This window comes from Heliangelus exortis, chromosome 9 (genome assembly GCF_036169615.1).
Source record: "Heliangelus exortis chromosome 9, bHelExo1.hap1, whole genome shotgun sequence".
Taxonomy (NCBI): Eukaryota; Metazoa; Chordata; class Aves; order Apodiformes; family Trochilidae; genus Heliangelus; species Heliangelus exortis.
Genome location: NC_092430.1, coordinates 10,475,898 through 10,493,932, shown reverse-complemented (window position 1 = coordinate 10,493,932; position 18,035 = coordinate 10,475,898). Strand labels below are relative to the sequence as shown.

The 18,035-nt window shown below is 45.0% G+C and overlaps 1 protein-coding gene across 3 annotated transcripts in view; it reads right to left on the bottom strand.

Annotated features, from left to right (window-relative positions):
• RYK (receptor like tyrosine kinase) overlaps positions 1-12,938 on the bottom strand; it is a 48,982-nt gene extending 36,044 nt beyond the window's left edge. For 2 of the 3 annotated variants that reach the window (XM_071752055.1, XM_071752056.1), the window contains exon 1: positions 12,321-12,937. In XM_071752055.1, coding sequence (XP_071608156.1) covers positions 12,321-12,630 — 310 coding nt within the window. In that variant the 5' untranslated portion in view covers positions 12,631-12,937. Of the gene's footprint in view, positions 1-12,320 lie in introns of all 3 variants that reach the window. The other variant, XM_071752057.1, reaches the window with a different exon arrangement.
• Positions 12,939-18,035: the final 5,097 nt, after the last annotated feature.

Here is an 18,035-nt window from a genome sequence, read left to right as displayed (position 1 = left end):
GATACCACAAATGATTCCACTTAAGAGGAAGAGAAATTTTCCCCAGACCTGCAGGAATTGCCAGGGCAGTCCTGCAGTACCCACACGTGCTCAAGAGCTTCACAGAGGGTGAATTCCAGACTTCTGCAGCTAGTGTATTTTAGCTAATATAAGCTAGGCTTTTCTCAACACCAAATGTATTGTACAAGTTAAAATCTCACTGAAAAAAAAGCCTGTCAGGCTCCAACAGCCCTGCTCTGCTCAAGACAGAGGACAAGGACACCAGTGCTGACACGCTGGGCTGATCACATCCAACATCTCTCCAAGAGGACAATGTTAAAGCCTCAGTGAAATGTGGAACTGGTCCAGCAACGTTAACTGAGTACCGGCTGTGAGCTACCTCTATTCATACTTAGTTTCTTGCTGCCTGCAAACCTTTTTACACACAATGAAACTGTGCCTCTCCACTTAGATTTCCAGACTGATTAGGAGCTACTACTAACACTCTGGAGCAGACATTAAAAATGGTTCAGCACAACAGGCTCCATTATCATGATTGTTTAAGGCAAACTCTGAACTGCTTTAATTTTGTGTTTCACCTTTTTTCTTCAGATATGCATATTTATACTTGCCCTGCCATGTTTCTTATTTAAACCTTCAGCAAGCCAAACTGAAAGAGTTAAGGCTGGTACCATGAAGGTAAAAAAAGTGGGGAAATACTTCACAGTCAGTTCAACTCCCTGAATTTGTGAGGATGCTCAGAAGCACCTCTTAAACTGGGCAAGACCACAGCAGCACTAACTTAGATTTAGGCACAGGCAGCTTCAAAAGTTGGTATCAAATGAAACAAGTCACTCTGGTTACACAAGCCTAAAGCAGAGACCTATTTTTCTACTTTTTTAAAAATGTGTAAACCTTTCAAACACAATATAGCAGCATGAGATGCAATCAGCCCATGTAGCAAGTTTCATTTTCTGAATTGTTTGAAGAATGCTTCCCAAATGACTACAACAAACCCCCATAGACTGGTAGGAGGTAGGGAAAAAGTAAATCTGCAAGATGCTAGGTTCCTCCTAAGGTGTTGAACACTTTCTCCACCTTGCACTTTAAGTAGGGCAAACACACCAGCATCCTTGAACAAGGATGTCATGCAGGAACTGATAAAAGGAGCAAACAGGGGGATCTAGAAGAAAAACACAGATGGAGTACAAACAACCAGAGAAAACAGGCAGCTCCTCAATAATAATTTTCCAAGCAAAGCAGTAAAAGCAAGGGATATAGAACTTTACAAAGAAATTAAAAAGAAATCGGTATTTCTGCAGAGGAGAAAAAGCAGCTTTTCAGAAATTGCTTCCACGGTACATTTAAGCAGTACATTGGTGGTCAACAATGAGCAGTTTTAAAGCTTGTTTTTGTTTGGTAATGCTCCTTAAACAAGTCCATAGGCAGACAATGCACAACACTATCTAGTTTCTTACTACTTGGACTGGACTAACCCACATCAGCACACGTGAGAACAGTAAAACCAATGATTTGCTGAGATTTCCATGCAAACCCAACACCTTTTTTACTCAGACAACCCTGAAATCTCATTATTAATTTCCACATCTTCGTACCTCCCACTGCTGGATGCAAACTTGAAAGAATAAATTGAAGTCAAACACAAACAAAAAACTAAATTTAAGCAGCACCATAGAGAAAGCCTGTCATTCTTTGCACTGTTTAACATAACAAAACATCTGAAGAAGCTCAGAAAGGAAGGAGAGAGGCCAATTTTCATTCCCAAATGCAAAAGATGCTGAACAGCCCTTGTGTTCCTAACAAAATCGGATCATGTCAGTCTAGCAGCCTAACAAAACACTTCTTTTCAAATGCCCTTGTATAAATCCAGTCTAGCTTCAACTTTTTTTCCTAATCACAATATACAAAAGAAACTCCCTTATCTGCATGGGAAAACTTAGATTTTATACTTATGAACCAATCTATCCTATACCATGCACTAGTAGTAACAGATTCTTCTTAAAGACAATAGTATTTAGGTGTCTCTTACTGCAGGTAACAGACTTCAAATCATAAGAACACAATTTTGATAGATAAAGCCTAGCATTCAAGCATGAATGGGCAATGTACGATGAGCTTGCTCTTGTTGAAATACTGCTTGCTGCTGCATCAGCCCAAGCCTAATAGCTATCAGATAGCTGACATAATTGGGTCTCTCAGCTGCCTACCTAACCCTCTGGTAGATTCCTGTCTGTGTACAGAAGTGACTGAAATTACTGCCCGTTTTGTTAATGCACTGGTCTGTTAGTTGTTTCCTCATGAGCAGCTGAGAAATGTCTGCAGGGTAACGCCAAACCACCACAGCCCTGACAAAGCAAGCTCCTGACTCAGAGCCACTTTAATCAATTGAGAAGACTTACACAGTTAACCAAGTTATATTAATGATAAATATCCTGTTTACTCAGAGGTTTACACGCTCCATATAACACTACCTCCACTCCTGAGCAGCTCATCTGCATCTGCCCCCTGGTCAAACCTGAAGATTGCACTCCAGGGTGAACATCCACATAAGAGTACAAACCTCAAAGTGCAACACCCCCTCACCAGCATCTACTTCCCTAGTCTGTACAACCTATTCCACAAATACATAGGATTCTCCTAGCCCCATGGAATTTACCTTGCTAAAGATAGGTATCCTTTTTTTTTTTTTTTTTTTTTTTTTTTTTAATCCTCCCTTCCTCTTCCCTTTGTACTTGAGTTTTCCACAACACTAAATTCTGCCAGTTACAGCTGTTGGTCAGGAATTTGGGTTGAAATACTTGCTTTTATACATCTAACAGGGCATAAGTCTGGAAAAATTACTCACTAAAAATATTACAGGAAAAAAAATAATTAAGACTTAAGTGACGCAGATGAACAGCTTTTCACTCACGTAAGGTAGGTGCCAGAGACAATCAAGGGGCATTGTTGTGGCAAGCTTGAAAGACAAATCGGAAGGCACAAATCCATCAGTACTCACTAACACACTTTTCTACCTTTTGCTTAGAAACTTTTCTGCCCTGCCTGTTGAATGGTCCTGCTCATCACTGAATACTGAGAGAAAAAAAACAGACCACTAAGATAAATCTCCCACCTCATGGCATAGCTCTCTACTTCTACAGGAGTTCCTCACTGCTTTCGTGCCTCTAAAATCATCAACACGTTTTTATGACCTTCGGTCTAAACTTTGCTAGAAAGGGATTTCTTATAATCCAATATCATAGACCCGGGAAAAAAAAAAAAACCAACAAAATCGAGTACATAGAAAACAGACTAGAAATACAGACACATCCCCAAAGGATACTGAAACACACTTTCACTCATTACTATCACACTGAGTTGTGAGGCTCCAGAATTAAATCCATTCTCACTTCAAGGAAAACTCTTCTCCCACCAGAGACTGATTCCTCAGTGCTAATTGCACAGTTGCTCTGCAAGATCACACTGCTCTTGCCCAAGGGTAGTACAGAGCATATGGACTGTGGTTATTTTAAAAATAAATAAATAAAATAATGTCTTTTTTACATGTGCAATTAACTCTCCCTGAGCTGGAAGTGGAAAACAGTATGTAAGGCTTTCAACAGGAGGAAATACTCAATGTAACTTCAAGGCAATGACTGCATCTTTGAAAACCAACCAGAACTCCCTAACAGGAAATCTCAGGAAACTTCCCAACATGTAGCAAACAAGAAGAAAAACTTAGGTGAGACCACTTGTTAAGTCCTTGTGAATTTTCACGGTCAGATGACCCACCATTCACCTTACTGATGCTGTTCCATAGAATTTGCAAGTTCAACACCACTGACAAACTGGATTGTTCTCACTGAAAGGCCTTTCTGAGACAGACCTCTTCCTTTTTTTGGGAAGAAGCTTCCCCCAGGAGATGGCACTTGCTGAAGTGAAAGCATAAGGAACATGGCAATATTTAACTCAACCCATAGTAAAATGAAGACATTAACTGCTTCTAGAACCTACCTACTTATCCTTTTGTTTATCTCTGAAACAGCAGCAACTACATTTCAACTGCCTTGCCTGCTTATTCTTTCCTTCACCTACAGAAAAAACTTATTTTTTCTGATAATCAGGATATAAACATGGCTAGAAGACAATGCTCTTACTAGTAGACAAAAACTAAAACAAATAAAACTTTTAAAACCCCAAACTCACCATCTCAGAGCAGAACATAAGAACCTCAGAGCAGAACACAAGTAAACTCTGCACCTGAGAACACCTTCTAAATGAAATTTTCTAAATTGAAACACCACCAAAACCAAAACAAACAACCCAACAAAAACTGTCAGCATAGTGCATGATGGTGCATGTGAGTTACCCAAAGGGCTGATTCCAAAGGGCTGATTCCAAGACATGACACTGAGATACTTGAAGGCAGTGTAAGTCACCTTTAACACTGCTTTGAGCTCTCCTGAGATCCTGTGAGATTGGTTTGGTTTCTTCTCAGTAGTTACTTTATGTTGGTGGTATGGACCAGATTGAGATCCACACTGCAAGATCTCTCCTCAGTTGGTTGCTTGTTAGAGGTTCCAGGGGATGTTTTACTTCAGCTTGCCTTTTTTGTTTCTTCTGTCCTCAGAGCTTGCGAGTTTGTCCTTCAGGATGCTCTTCTAATGCATGTGTCCTGTGCCATGGATGCATGAGCTCAATACTCAACATCCCTGTGGGTGGCCTGGCTTTACCACTCCCCATCTCTTTCATCTTCCCAGAACAGGACAATATAAGAATAGATGTTTCTGTTGGTCCCACCATCCAGGTGGGATCTGGTTGGACCTCTGTGCTACAGAAGGCATGCATGCTGTCTGCCATGTGGAGAAATCTTTGCTGCAACAATGCCCAGACCTTGGCTCTACAAACCAGCACCATAAGATGAATACAAGTGAGCCTGTGAGGCCAGGTACCTCTTCCTCTCCCAGCCCTGGCTGAAGCCACTGGTATAGAAACGTCTCAGGCACCCTGATGTGGCTTCAGCCAAGCTTTGCAAAGTCACCAAGGTTGGAATTTTTTGGTGGGTTTCCACCCCACAAGGACGCTTCCGGTTGCTGGACACATTCCTTCACACAGCCCAGTAGGCCCTGCCAGGTTCTCCTCTGCCTGGCTCCCCTGGTTTGTGTATCCTTGTGTTGTCCTCATTCTTCACACCACAAAAGATTAAAGACAATACTAATAATATCAAAACGGCCTTTTGAGAATGGGCTGCCTGCTGGTATTATGCTGTGTAAAGCCTCAGTGAAATAGCCTGGGTAATTTACATGCAGTAGATTAAAGGTAGCAAGGGTGAAGAGCTTCCCATTTTCGTCAAGCTTGTCCAACCTTTTATTCACCTGCTGAAGCCATTATTTTATAATAATAAAAAAAGAGAGGAGAAAGAGCCTTGCATGGACCTGGGGAGAAAGGGAGCTGGAAGCTATTTCCTCAAGAGAGAAAAATGCAGCATTATAGATTAAAGGTGAAAAGACAGCCCTCATTTAAATCAATCCACCTTTCCAAAGCATATTTATTCCCAGATTAATTAGAGTTGCAAATGAAAATGATCTGGTTGGTGGGAACATTATTGAGGCCTTTAAAGTGCGGGAGTGAAGATTAAAAGGAAGCACACTTACCCTTTCCTCATCATCTAAAGAGGAGATCAAAAGAGTCAGTGTCAAATTAACAGCCCTGATGATTTCTCTCTTCTTCTCATCCTCTGTTTATTATCTCAGGCTCATGTTGGTACACGCAGGATGAAGCCCTGCTTTCCAAAGCAGCTGGTGCATGAAGTGTGTAGGGACCCTTCAGTCAATTCAGATCAGCTAGGAAGGTCCACGGTTACCTGACTGGGAATTCAGGGAACATGTGTGCAAGGGAGGGAAACCCTAAAATGTTGGCTTTCAGGGGTCACGTAAGGGAGAAGATTCTCATTGGGTGTTGCAGAGAATTTACTAGCTGTAGAAACATAGCACAGCCAGACTGCACATTAGTTTAACTAATCTGTGGTTAAAGCATGTTCAGTTGAATGCCCAGCCTCTTATGAGGCACAACTAGCTCAGCAACAAGCACTCAACGGAGTAAAAATATTAAAAACAACAATTAAAAACCCAACACACGCACCTCCTTCAATGGCATCAGACCTCTTGGCCTCTAAACTCGGATGACTGACAAGATGCTGAAGGGACAGTACACCCTTGACATCTGTTGTGATGCTTTGGAAGGTTTCCATTACAGTGACACTAATTGTTTAATGCAAACCCCAGTTCCATGCAAAGCAAAAAAGCTCTACTCACTTTTATAGAGGTCTCCAAGCCAATTAAAAAAAAAAAAAAAACAACAGTAACCTCCATGGCTTTCCATTTATTAGGAATTACTCTACAAGGCCATTCACTAACTTCATAAAGGCTCAAACAATTTTGAGGACATAACCATCTTTAGTTTATCAGCCTGCTCCAACCATTGGTACTGCTGGCATTATGTATTCTTTTCAAGCCTAGCAAGCAGCAGCTCCAACGCTTATATTCCTGCTCTTATCTTTCCCAAGCAGCACAGTGAAATCAATACACTGGTTAATTTAATTACAGCTATTCAACACCCAGTAAGTGGCAGTGAAATTCTAAAGCACCACATTAGTTTCATGCTGTTGCTTCTGCTCCCAGATCTCCAAAGCAGCTAGTGCAAATATGCGAGTTATCCGCTTGAAAGAAGGACAAAAGCAGAGATGGAAGAGAAATAATGCATTTGAAGCCTCCACTATCACACCCTTTGTAGCTCCACAAGCCATTTTCAGAGAGTGTTAGCATTCATTCTTACACAGGACCTGCTGGTGCTGCTGCCGTTCGGGGGGGAGAAAAGGGGCAGGGGGGAATCAATTCATCAGGCACAACTCATTAAATGCACTGCAACCTTTGCACATTCCCCACTTTCACAGTTGAGACCTGCAGTACCACTTTAATAATGCACATTAAGTTACTACAGGAACAGCATCTAACTAAAGGCCTTTCCACTCTAAGAAATGTAAGACCCTCAGTGATACTCCAGCCTGGATAGTTTACAGGTAGGAACTAGTCATCAAGCAATCCTGTTCCTCTAGAGCTCAGAGACATTATGAATCAAGCCTACATTTGAAATTTGTCTCGTTCATTCACTTTTTCTGGCATCCAAACAACTCTGAAGAGCAAAAGGGGAGAAGAAAAACACACAACTTGCCCAGATACTTCATCTTTTAAAGTACCCATGCAACAGTGAGTACAGTAGAGCTGCCTCCACAGCTCCCACTCAGGAAAAATGCTATGCTGGGAGTTTTCATGCCTGTGAACATGATCCTTATATTTTTTGTATTTCTCTCTGCTCAGCTGGAGTTTAGGAACAGTTTCAGTCCCTGCCTTCCTCCCAGTACCAGAAGCCCTTTCTCAATGGCTTTTCTCATGCATGCAGAGAGCTCTCTACTCCATTTCCTCTCTCTTGTTCCCATTCTGCCCACAAACTGGGGGGAGAAAGAGAACACGTTTTCAAAGAGGCCAATCAATCAACAGCGATAAAGAAGATGGTGCCAAAAAGAACACAGGTGTATCATCAGAGCTGAGAGATATGAAGCCTTGGGATTATTCCCCCAACCCCATGAGGCTGGCCTTCATTTTCAGGTCATACTTTGTCCAAGTCCCTTACACATGAATGGTTAAAAGAGCCACAAACACTTATCACTAGACAGATGGTGACCCCTCGGGAGGTGAAATGGATGCTTCTCCCCAGGGCTGGGTGCAGGCAAGAGCCACACAAGGAAGCCCAGCCGCCTGCTGCCCATGCTGTACGCCCATGAACCACCCATTTGTACAAGCAAATTGTTTGCCCCAGGAAGGATACAGACAGAGCCCCCAGCATTCTTAAGTCCCTATGTACAATCTGGTGTGAAAAAGCACACTGCAGAAATCAGCCACCCATCTCGGCAACAATGAGATACACACACAAGTAATGAAGTATTTCCCTTAACAGTGGTCACGCAGAATAAGTGATGATTTCAAAGCAATCCTAGCCCAAGCTGAAGCTGCCCCTGCTGGCATTTCTCCCACTGTCCTTCCACAGGATATTTCAAACTTCTACAGGCATATTCATCTGGCAGTTTGCAAGCACCAGAAATACTGCAGAGGGTTTATATGACTACACCCATCTCTGAAGAAACAGCAATCTGCACACTATTTGAACTTCGCAAATTAGAAGCAAGGTAATGGAATGGAACAGGGCAGAGGAACCCCACATGCAGCTTGTTCTCATAAGCCTCAGAAAAATATTGATGTGAACCGGGGTACTGGGTAAATCAGATGGACAAGCATCCCAGCCGACTGAAAGGCTCAAAACCAAAAACAGATCGCTCAGCTCCACCATGCAAGGAACTCATCACAACCTGCTGCAGAGCCTGCAAGCTGCCAGATGTTGCTGCATCTATGACCCAGACACCCTGCCAGCCATCATCCTCCCCCCCACCTCCTATTTCTCTAAAGTGGATTTGAGTGACATTCAGCTGCAAAGTTAAAAAGCACCCACCAGTGACTATAATTAGACTACAGAGCTTTTTACAAGGCAAGGTAATAACAAAAATACATTAAAACGCAACACTTCCAGTTAAGTTATATGTTATATGGGGATCCTTTCAGGCCACCATAAGCAATTCAGTTTCATTACAGTGCATGAAACTTGCTTTCCATGCAGCAGTGTTCACCCACAGTAAACTTTAATTTGAAGACTTTTTCAGATAATAAAATGAAGCATTAACACGCAGGTTTTTCTGCACTTCATGTGGACCACAGCAACACAAGACTTGGTTATACAACATGCATATGTGGTATATACATGCATGACTTGGCATTCAATATGCAAAAAGCTGCTGTTCTTTTGGAGGCAAGAACTTAATAGCCAGAAAATGTTTAGGAACATATATATACATATATATCTATAGTAGAACCATATTCTGAACTTTAGGAGGTGTACCACATAAGCACTTTCTTCAAGACTCAACAATTGCTCTTCAGTGGACATCTCATTCATCCTGCAGCTCTACAGAGGCTCTTTGCTGTATTCTTTCTGTCCTAAAGAGGCACCATGTACCTGCAAGTTACCCATCTCACATGGAAATTTAACCTGGGTGCTTCTGAAACAAAACCTCACAGCACTAACTCATTAATGGTCTAGGTAGTGATGCTGTCAAAGACAGGCTTTTAACAAGGCCCTGAAGCATTTCAAGAATCCCAAGAAATACTTCAGCCTTTCAGTAATTTGAACATCCCGACCATTCCAGCACAAAGACTTGCAGTTGCCTTGCCTAACTCTCCATCACCCTGTACCTCACCCCTGCTCTCTCTCAGAACACCTGTCTCCCACTGCCATCACTGAACTCACCTCAATCAAGTCCCCTTGACTAACTCCTCTCTCTTTTTACCTTTAGCTCATCTATCACTGAATCCTACCTGGTGCAGGTGGAATCTGACAGACAGAAGTGTGTAAAAACCACGTTTTTTCTTCTCCAAAGACTTACAGTTTTGATGGCTGTGAACATTTCCTATGGGAATGGCAGGAGCTGTTTCTGACAGAGACACCATCTGCCTGCCATATAGAAAGTCCTTCTTTCAGACCATGAGAACTCCGCAGCTTTCCAAAATAAAAATCCATCTTGCACAACAAGATGAGCCAGCTTTCTTCTCTGTAAAGTTCTGAAGATTTCAAAACAATTCCTCCTAAGGCAGACACATGGTCAGAATCACACAGCCTAATGGTGGAAACCTGGCATAAGCATGCAGGAAAGTGGCAGGCAGTTTTCACTACAAACCATAGTAATCTGTCCTGCCTCCATGCCACAAAAAGAACAGCCACAAATAATCTTCAGCAAGTCACTATTTCACCTACAAGAGCCACGGCCTAATTAAAAACATGGGCCCTGGTTCCATAAGACACCAAACTTGGGTTTTGTGGAGCAACGCTGCCATGTGCCACTGAACAGGTACAACTTCACTGTGAGAGGGAGCTGGCAGGGTATGGCCCCAAAAACCTTTCACCAGCCCTCCAGAGGCTTCAGCTATGCATGTGTGGCTGATTCAACAACTCACAGCCTCATACTTACATTTGTTCTGAATCAAGTCTGCAATCTAAAGATGTATGAGGGTGATATTAAGAAGCCTGGAAACACACCACAGGCTATAGCAACCCCATGTCATGTCTGGGTTTATGAATGGGTAAGAAAGCCTAGGAGTTTTCTGTTAAACCACAGCAAGACAGTAGCAGAGACAGAGTTTGTTCAGAAGCTGGTTTTTTTCACCTTTTGTTACTATGTTTATATTAGCAGCTTCACTGAACCTAACAGCCTCGTTTTCCTGTCTGCTGTGGATGGCTGCTATTACAGCATCCACTGAACCATGGCTTTCCTCAGAGAAGTTACAGAAGCTGAAGCCTCCTTTTGGAAGTTCACACAAACCAATACGAGCACTTTAAACCCTAAACTTGACTGCAGGGAAACACAGTTCAGATACTGCAAAACTGTATATTTTTAAAAAGCTTGGTTTGTTTTCAGATGCGTGAAGAACTGGAACAAAAATGTCTCTTTTTGGATTTTCTTCTGCCAGAGAAATAAGTAAAGTTACCAGCGGTTTGACTGCCTGTGTCTATGTGCTTTTACACCTTACCTACAACAGCTAGTAGATGTAAAAGATACACCTAAAATTAAATCTGATTGTGCCAACAGCATGAGGTAGGTCCTTAAATTCTAGTTTACAACAGATTCCTAGTGTCCCACTAAATACAAAAAGTGCCAGCTTATCTCCAAATTAGACATCAGGCTGTCCAGACCTCTGGGGTCATAGAAGCAGAACAGAGCATTAAATGTCAGATACTTTAAGCGATACAAAACAGCTACAGATCAGTAGTAAGTGACTTTAGCTATATTAGCAAACACGCACAAGGGAGTCTAGGGGATGAAATTTAACTTAAAAAACAGTAACAACACAGCTTCCCTCCTCAGCTGTAGTTAAGGATGAAAATTTAAGCTAGTGAAACACAAAAGTCTGAGCAAATCCAACTAATACACTTTTTAGGCACACTGCAAACCTTACCATTCAATATTTTCCAGATTAATTACTTGTTTAAAAATTCAGCTAAACAGCAAGCCTGACATTTTTATCCCCTATCTGTAACAAGAGCATCTGGCAGCAAGCACATGCAATGAAAAAACGAGAGCAACAGGATGCTAATTGCCAGAGCAAGCTGCAAGGGAAGAAATGTTTACAGTGTTACTCACTCCCCAGACCCCCTGACTTTGGTCAGCTACTACTCACAGAGTTCAAATTCACTGGAGGTATATTTATTTTGTCCCTCAGATGCAAATGAAGTCTTGCTTATTTTTCTGCTCACAGAGATACAGGTCATTTACTGACAAACAAATCATTGGGAATACCAACATATTTGTTTTGAAACTCCAGGCCCCCAGCTCCAAACAAGAGCCCCAGCAAGCCAAAGCCTACAGAAAACAAATCTTTGTTTAAATCAGAGACTCTCCAAGCACAAAACTACAGCAAAAGCCTCACACAGCAGGCCAGATGGGGGACTTCGTGAACTGTCTCCAAGTACTTGCGCAGCAATTGTCAGCCTGCCTAGAAATTAAGATTCCTTTCACACACGCACTCAATTATTGCCAGGTCTCCTCTCTGCCCTCTGAATGTCACTCGTCTCGCTAATTAAATCACGGGCCTCAATTCATCTCTTACAAGGCTTATACTACTCCCACGAGGCATCATCCCCAGTCACTTCAATCCGGGGAACCCCTTACCATCAGGGTAAAGCCCAGGACCCTTCTCTTCCCTTAAAATCCCAACCAAGCACACAGCAGACAGCACAGAAACTCTCCCGAGGCTTCTCCTTTCCTACTCATCACCCCCTTGCTCCGCCCAGTCCTACGGAACCCCACACAGGCCCCCAGATTCACACAACCCCACCCCAGTCCTTGAGCTCCCCCATCTTCTCCAGAACCCCAGGTCCTTCATTCCCCCTCACAGCCCTCTCCATCCTCCCCTGCACCCCCAGACCTGCCGCCTTCGTACCAGCCCCACAACCAGTCCCAAAGCCTGCCGGACCCCCACAGCCACCACCCCAATCCTCCAGTCCCACTAACTACTCCCCCCGCCAACCTCTCCCAGACCCCCATATTGCCACCATAGCCCCATGCAACTCCCCTCAGCCTCCTCTGAGCGCCGGCACCCACTGTCCCCCCAGGCATACAGAACCTCGCTCCTTCCCCAGGGGTTCTGCACACCCCACACCCGGCCCCGGCCCGTACTCACCGATCAGCCGCCGCACCTCCTCCTCGCTCAGGTAGAGGCTGAGGCTGGGCCCGGGGCCGGCGGGGGGCCAGTCTGGGGGCCCCGCAGCGTGCGGACCAGACCCTAGGCTGGCCTGGCCTTGGGTACCAGCGGGCAGAAGCAGCAGCAGCGGTAGGAGGCGGAGGAGATGGCGGCGCGGGCTCCGCACCCGGCAAAACGACGGCGGCGGCCGCCGCCCCGCTCCCGCCTCTCCCGGCGCAGAAAGGGGCCGGCCCCGCCGCCACCGCCCCCCGCCGGGCTCACGGCTCCCGCCCCGGCGCCCCGGCACCATCGCCCAGGCCGGGAAGAAGGGAGGGAAGGAGGCCGGGAAAGAGGCAGGAAGGCACAGAGGAAGGGAAGGAGAGAAGCAGGGAGGGAAGAAAGGAGGGAGGGAGGGGGGGACCAGGGGTAAGGGAGGAGGAGAAGGAGGGCCGGGGGTAAGGGAGGGAGGGAAGGAGGGCCGGGGGGAAGGCAGGGAGGGGACTCCCCCCGCCCCGCCGAACCCCTCACACGCCGCGGCCGCCGGACCCCGACCCGCCGCTCATGGCCGCGCGCTCCCGACGCCGCCGCTGGCGCCGCTTCCTCCGCGGGGCCGCGAGCCCCGCCCCGCGCACGCGCCCCCACGCGGCCCCGCCTCCCCAGCCGCACCAGGGGCGGACGGGAGGGAGGGTGGCGCGGGCTGATGACTGCCGGGAGGCTCGGTCCTGGGCAGGAGCGAACCGGGGGGGTCGGGTCGGGTCTGGTTCTGGTGCTCGCTCTCTCTCTCCTCTCCCACCCCCGACTGGGGTCGGGAATGGAGGGTTGGCTTTACCCGGCCTCTGGTTTCTGCTCGTGCTTCACCTCTGAAGGATTCTGAACGAGCCCTCCCTACCACTTGTTTTGCACAGACAATTTCCCCAGCCTCTAAGCCCAAAGTCTGGATATGTGCATTTATTTTCTGTTCAGACAATAGTCTGAATTTCAGACTGCAGGTGTTTTCCAATGCACCTCATTTAGGGGTTCTGGGCAGGCAAGCAACCTGTGTGTTTAAAGCGCTCAAAACCAAAACTGAGGTTCATCTCTGGCTTCAGATTCCTGTCTTGCAAAAGTCATTGCGAAAGCACTGGCAAAACTAATGGGCTAAGTGAATGTGAATTCGCACCCAGCTCTGTTTGAGAACTGCAGAGAATGCAGACTCATCGACTCACCCTGTGTCAGCGCCGATCCTTGCTCCCAAAGAATCTGTTTGCAGTACCAATAACTAACCACGCTCCCTAGCTGTGAGAAGAGAAGGCTGTTAACGTCCTAACAGCTCAAAGATAGCCAGGGCAGTTTTCCTTCTTGCACTTGGGGTATTTTCTCTTTAACCTTCACCTCAGTCCTCCCTGCCTTGGAGAGAGCGCTATGATATTCAGCAGAAATATCGTATTCAGCAGAAGGACCCGTGCAAAGATTATTTTATTGCATTACTTTTTAGTGAGCATGTAACTTGCCTCCTGGAAGTCACTGGCTGATTTTAACAAAAGGTCACCAAACCCACATAAACCAAAAGCAAATAAACACATTCTTAGGAGACATCTGCACATGGAGGCTTTTAGGGCTAAAGTCATTGCTGGTGTGTCACTCCTGTTATGCCCGTGAAGCTGATTGCTTGCCGAAGCCTGAAGTTTCAATTAAAATGCAGTCTGTTACACTTATAAGAATAATCAGGGGGTATTAGAAGTCAAATGAAGGTTTCACGGATGTCAAGAAACATATCATTTGAAAAAGGTGGAAAATGCAGCTTGCAGGCCAGCTCAAATGCTAAAGATCTTCTGTTAGCAATAGCTGTGAATTCACTGCACTCATCTGGAAAAGTTTTGCTGGGCTCAGCAGTGGGATGCATCACTGCCTGTGCTCTGAGCACAACTCTATCAGCACTTACCACCACTGTGTCCCGAGAGGCAGGGAAGAGCTGGTATGTCAAACAAATCTGCAAAAGCAAATAGGTGACAATTAATGGCACTGATGGGAAGGCAAACAGTGTAAAGATATTTTATGTGGAGGCTGGAAAATGTGAGCAGGATTTTGGTTAAAAACCACTCCGTGTCCAGACTTGCTTACAGGCACTCCTGTGATAAAGGGTGGCTTTTCCCACCTCCCCTTCAAGATTATAAATGACTGTGAAATGTTCCTTATAGAGAACTGGCCCCCCTTCACAGAGGCACAAGAATGAAGACCTGCCTCTTTCAATCAGTCATCCAACATTTTTGCTTTCAAACAGTTTTTTGTTTTGTTTTGTTTTTTTATGAGTATGCCAGGTGACCTCAGTGCTTGGATGACTTCCAACAAAACTTCACCTTAGTTACACAGCCCTGGAGCCTTCAGCTCAGTGTTTGCCCAAAAGACACTGCCAGCTCAGCTGCTCCACAGAAATGCTGCAGAGCTTTGGCTTTGCTCACGGACAGTCAGTAGGAATGGGCAAAAAAAAGGGCTTTTAGGAGCACTAGAAGAAGACAGCACAGCTGACCCTGTGTAAGCACTGGTCTTTCTAAGCTATTTAGTATTTATCATCTCAGGCATCTTCTGGGGGGCTCTGTAGCAGCAGCAAGAATCCCTTCCCATGGGCAAGGACACATGCGTACACTTCTGAGCAGGGATAAACCCCATTAATTTGCTCTGCTTCACCTGCTGCTGCTTCCTGTCTTTGATGGAGCAAGGTGTCCCAGGGCTTCTGGGTCTCTCTCATTGGGGTGGAGCAGACTGGGGGCTTACTGCTTTTTTCTTCTCCCACTTGTCTGTTTCCCATCCCTTTACCCAAAGCTTAAGGAGATGAACAGAGAAAGGATGCGGAATCATATAAATAGACAAATCACTCAGATAAGCAGTAAGCAGTCCCCCATGGACTCTTCAAGATGAGGGAGGAGCTGAAATTTCAAAGTTGAAAACACACAGAACTGCACCTCCAAACCAAAAACGAAAACAAAAGCAAAACAAAAAAACCCCCAAACAAACAAACAAACAAAAAAACCACCTCATTTTGTGCCATCTCATGAGCCCTAAACAGGAGGCACTTGCTGGGAAGGCTGATGTCCTCATGTCTGGCATAGCATAGACCCAGCATGAACCAAAGATAAAAAGCCTCAGATTTCCAGCCTGCTCCCCTCCCTTGCAACAAACTTATCTTTTTTTTTTTTTTTTTTTTTTTAGTTTCTAATTGTGCACACAGGTTCATAAAGCTGCTCTTGGGAAGGAAGGGCTGGGTGATCAGTCACTGCAGGATCAGACAACTTGGGCTGGAATCCATAAGGAGAGGGAAAAGTCACTCAGGCAGCAGCAGAGGGAAATGCCATATACAGGTTCCTGGAAGTGGAGCATTTAATGGAAAAAACATCCTGGGAACATTAAGCTGCTATGGCATTAAGCAAGCAGAGGATGGAGAAAAGCAGAGATCATCAGAATACGATTTCAGCCTCTGGTTGTTAAGGGACCTTCTGTTGGCTTTTCAGTGCAAATGAACCTTCACAATTAGTCTTCAGGGACTTCCTTAGTCCAGCATGCTGCAACAACAGGCCTCGTGGTGTAGTTAAGCACAGGACTCCAAATGCAGCACCCTCCCTCAGAGAGCACATTCTCTATGCCTTTCCCTATTCCCTTGGGAAGTCAATGGAAGAGCAGTTAACAAATATATGTGGTCATGTTTTACAGATCACTTATATTTTTTTACCCTATGCTCTGGCAGTTTGAGCTGGTTTATAGTTTGCCAGAGCTTTTTCATAGCCCACACACGATATGGTAATGGAGATCATTAGTTGTAAGGGTCATTGTATATCCCATCCTTCTTTTACAAAGGCACCATTTGAGCAATTTCCACCAGAAAGTGGAAAATGTTAATTGAACTCCCTTTCTGAATATCTGCAATTTCCCTGGGGTTACTGCACCTAAGTACCAGAAAGAAGTACCAACAGCTCACCCATTTCACTGAATCCCTCTACAAGAGAGGTGGTAGAAGCCCTGAATCCATCAAAGCTTGAGAGAGCATGACTCTCACACTCCTCCCAGGGTTTGGATTGTTTTGGGGAAGAAGTGAGCCTGAATTTCTTTAAGCTGTAGAGCTCTAACTCTTGTCTCCCAGTTTCTGGCCCAGTGGCTTTACAATTCTTGCCATGCCACTTAGTACTAGCCAACATAGTGGCTGGGAAAGAGCAAACCCTGCTCAATCCTTGCATGCATTGGGTGAACAGACACTTTTGCTAGCAAGTATTTTGGACTCTGAGTCCTGCCATGGATGAAATCTCTTGCCTGCAGTGCCAGTTCAGATGGCCATGCTCTCCTGCAAGCTCCAAATTAGCAATTCCTAGGTGACTCCTACTCAGCAGGAGGAACACTGGGGAGATTTTTCCCTCTGTACACACACAGGAGAGACACCTGGGCTCCTGCTCCAGTCTGCAGGCTGGGCATCTATGGTTAGATGCTGCATCTTTAGCAGTGCTTAAGTTTTTGGTGTGACCAACTATACTAGACTGGTGAATGTTAAGTGATAGCAACGAACTCATTGTGGGCCACAGGAATCTTCCCATACCTTATGGTATCTTTGAACCACAGCAGAGGGAGAAGAGGGTGTTCAGACACACCAGAACATGCCCATGGAGATGAAGGAGAGTTCTGGTATCGATGTACACAGGGTTGAAGTAAGTATTATGTTGTGATCTAAGGTATCTGCTTCTCTCCCCAACACTGGGCAGTACTGTTACACCCTAAGCAGAACCAGACACCTTTTACTGATGAGAAATATACTTTTCTTTTAAAACACAGATTCCTGTAGCTGATGCATTCTCATACAGATAAAACTAGATCCATTTCAATCACACTTACATTGCAGATCCTATAAGCCAACTATTTTCATAGATTCTTCTGAGCCCTTTTCTTTGGGCTTGGAACATGCTCAACAGCAATAAACTGAAAGAATTAGCAGGATTTTTTTCCTCATTAAAATCCTTTGTGCTTTTGACTGGGTTCCTTTCAGGGCTGCTGTGTTTTCCAAGATCCTCATCTAGAGAATGAGGAAAGAGTCAGGAAAAAGGCTGGGAAGACAACCTGGCCTCCTCCCATCCAATTGTTCCTGCATGCTTTCCAAGTTCCCGCCAGACCATTCATCCTCCAGCAGCTCATACCACGTGAAGTCACGTGTACTCAAAATTGAATGAAAACTCCTTCCTTCAGCAAAACTCAAACACCCAAAATGATTTTCATAAAATATCCAGTATTACCTCATAGATTCCAGTGATGAGAAACCTTTTAAGGCCCCAGGGTCAGCAAGGAAGGGAGCCTGTATGCAGCACTTGTTCAGGAAAAGATCTTGCCCTATCTTGAATGACAGCTGCAGGATCTTTACACATTTTCACCAGCTCATTCCTCTGATGGTTAAAAATTTTGTCACTACTGTGACAAAAATAAGCCCCAGCCAAGCACTTTCTAAACCAGGTGATCCAGCTGCAATTCACCAACCTAATGGACTGCAGAAAGAGGTAGTGTTTCTCTGACAGATTCCGCCCTCCAGGCTGGATTTCAGCCTAGGTGTGAGTTGTCCTCAGCTGGGTGGTTCAGAGGTTATTTTCACTCCTTCCCCAGCACTCATGTTTCACAGTCAGAGGGGGATTTCTTGAGAACAGGAGAAAGAAGCAAGGGACCCAAGGGGCAGAAAATAAGCATCTTTGGCTCTCCCATGCCCAGGCAGAG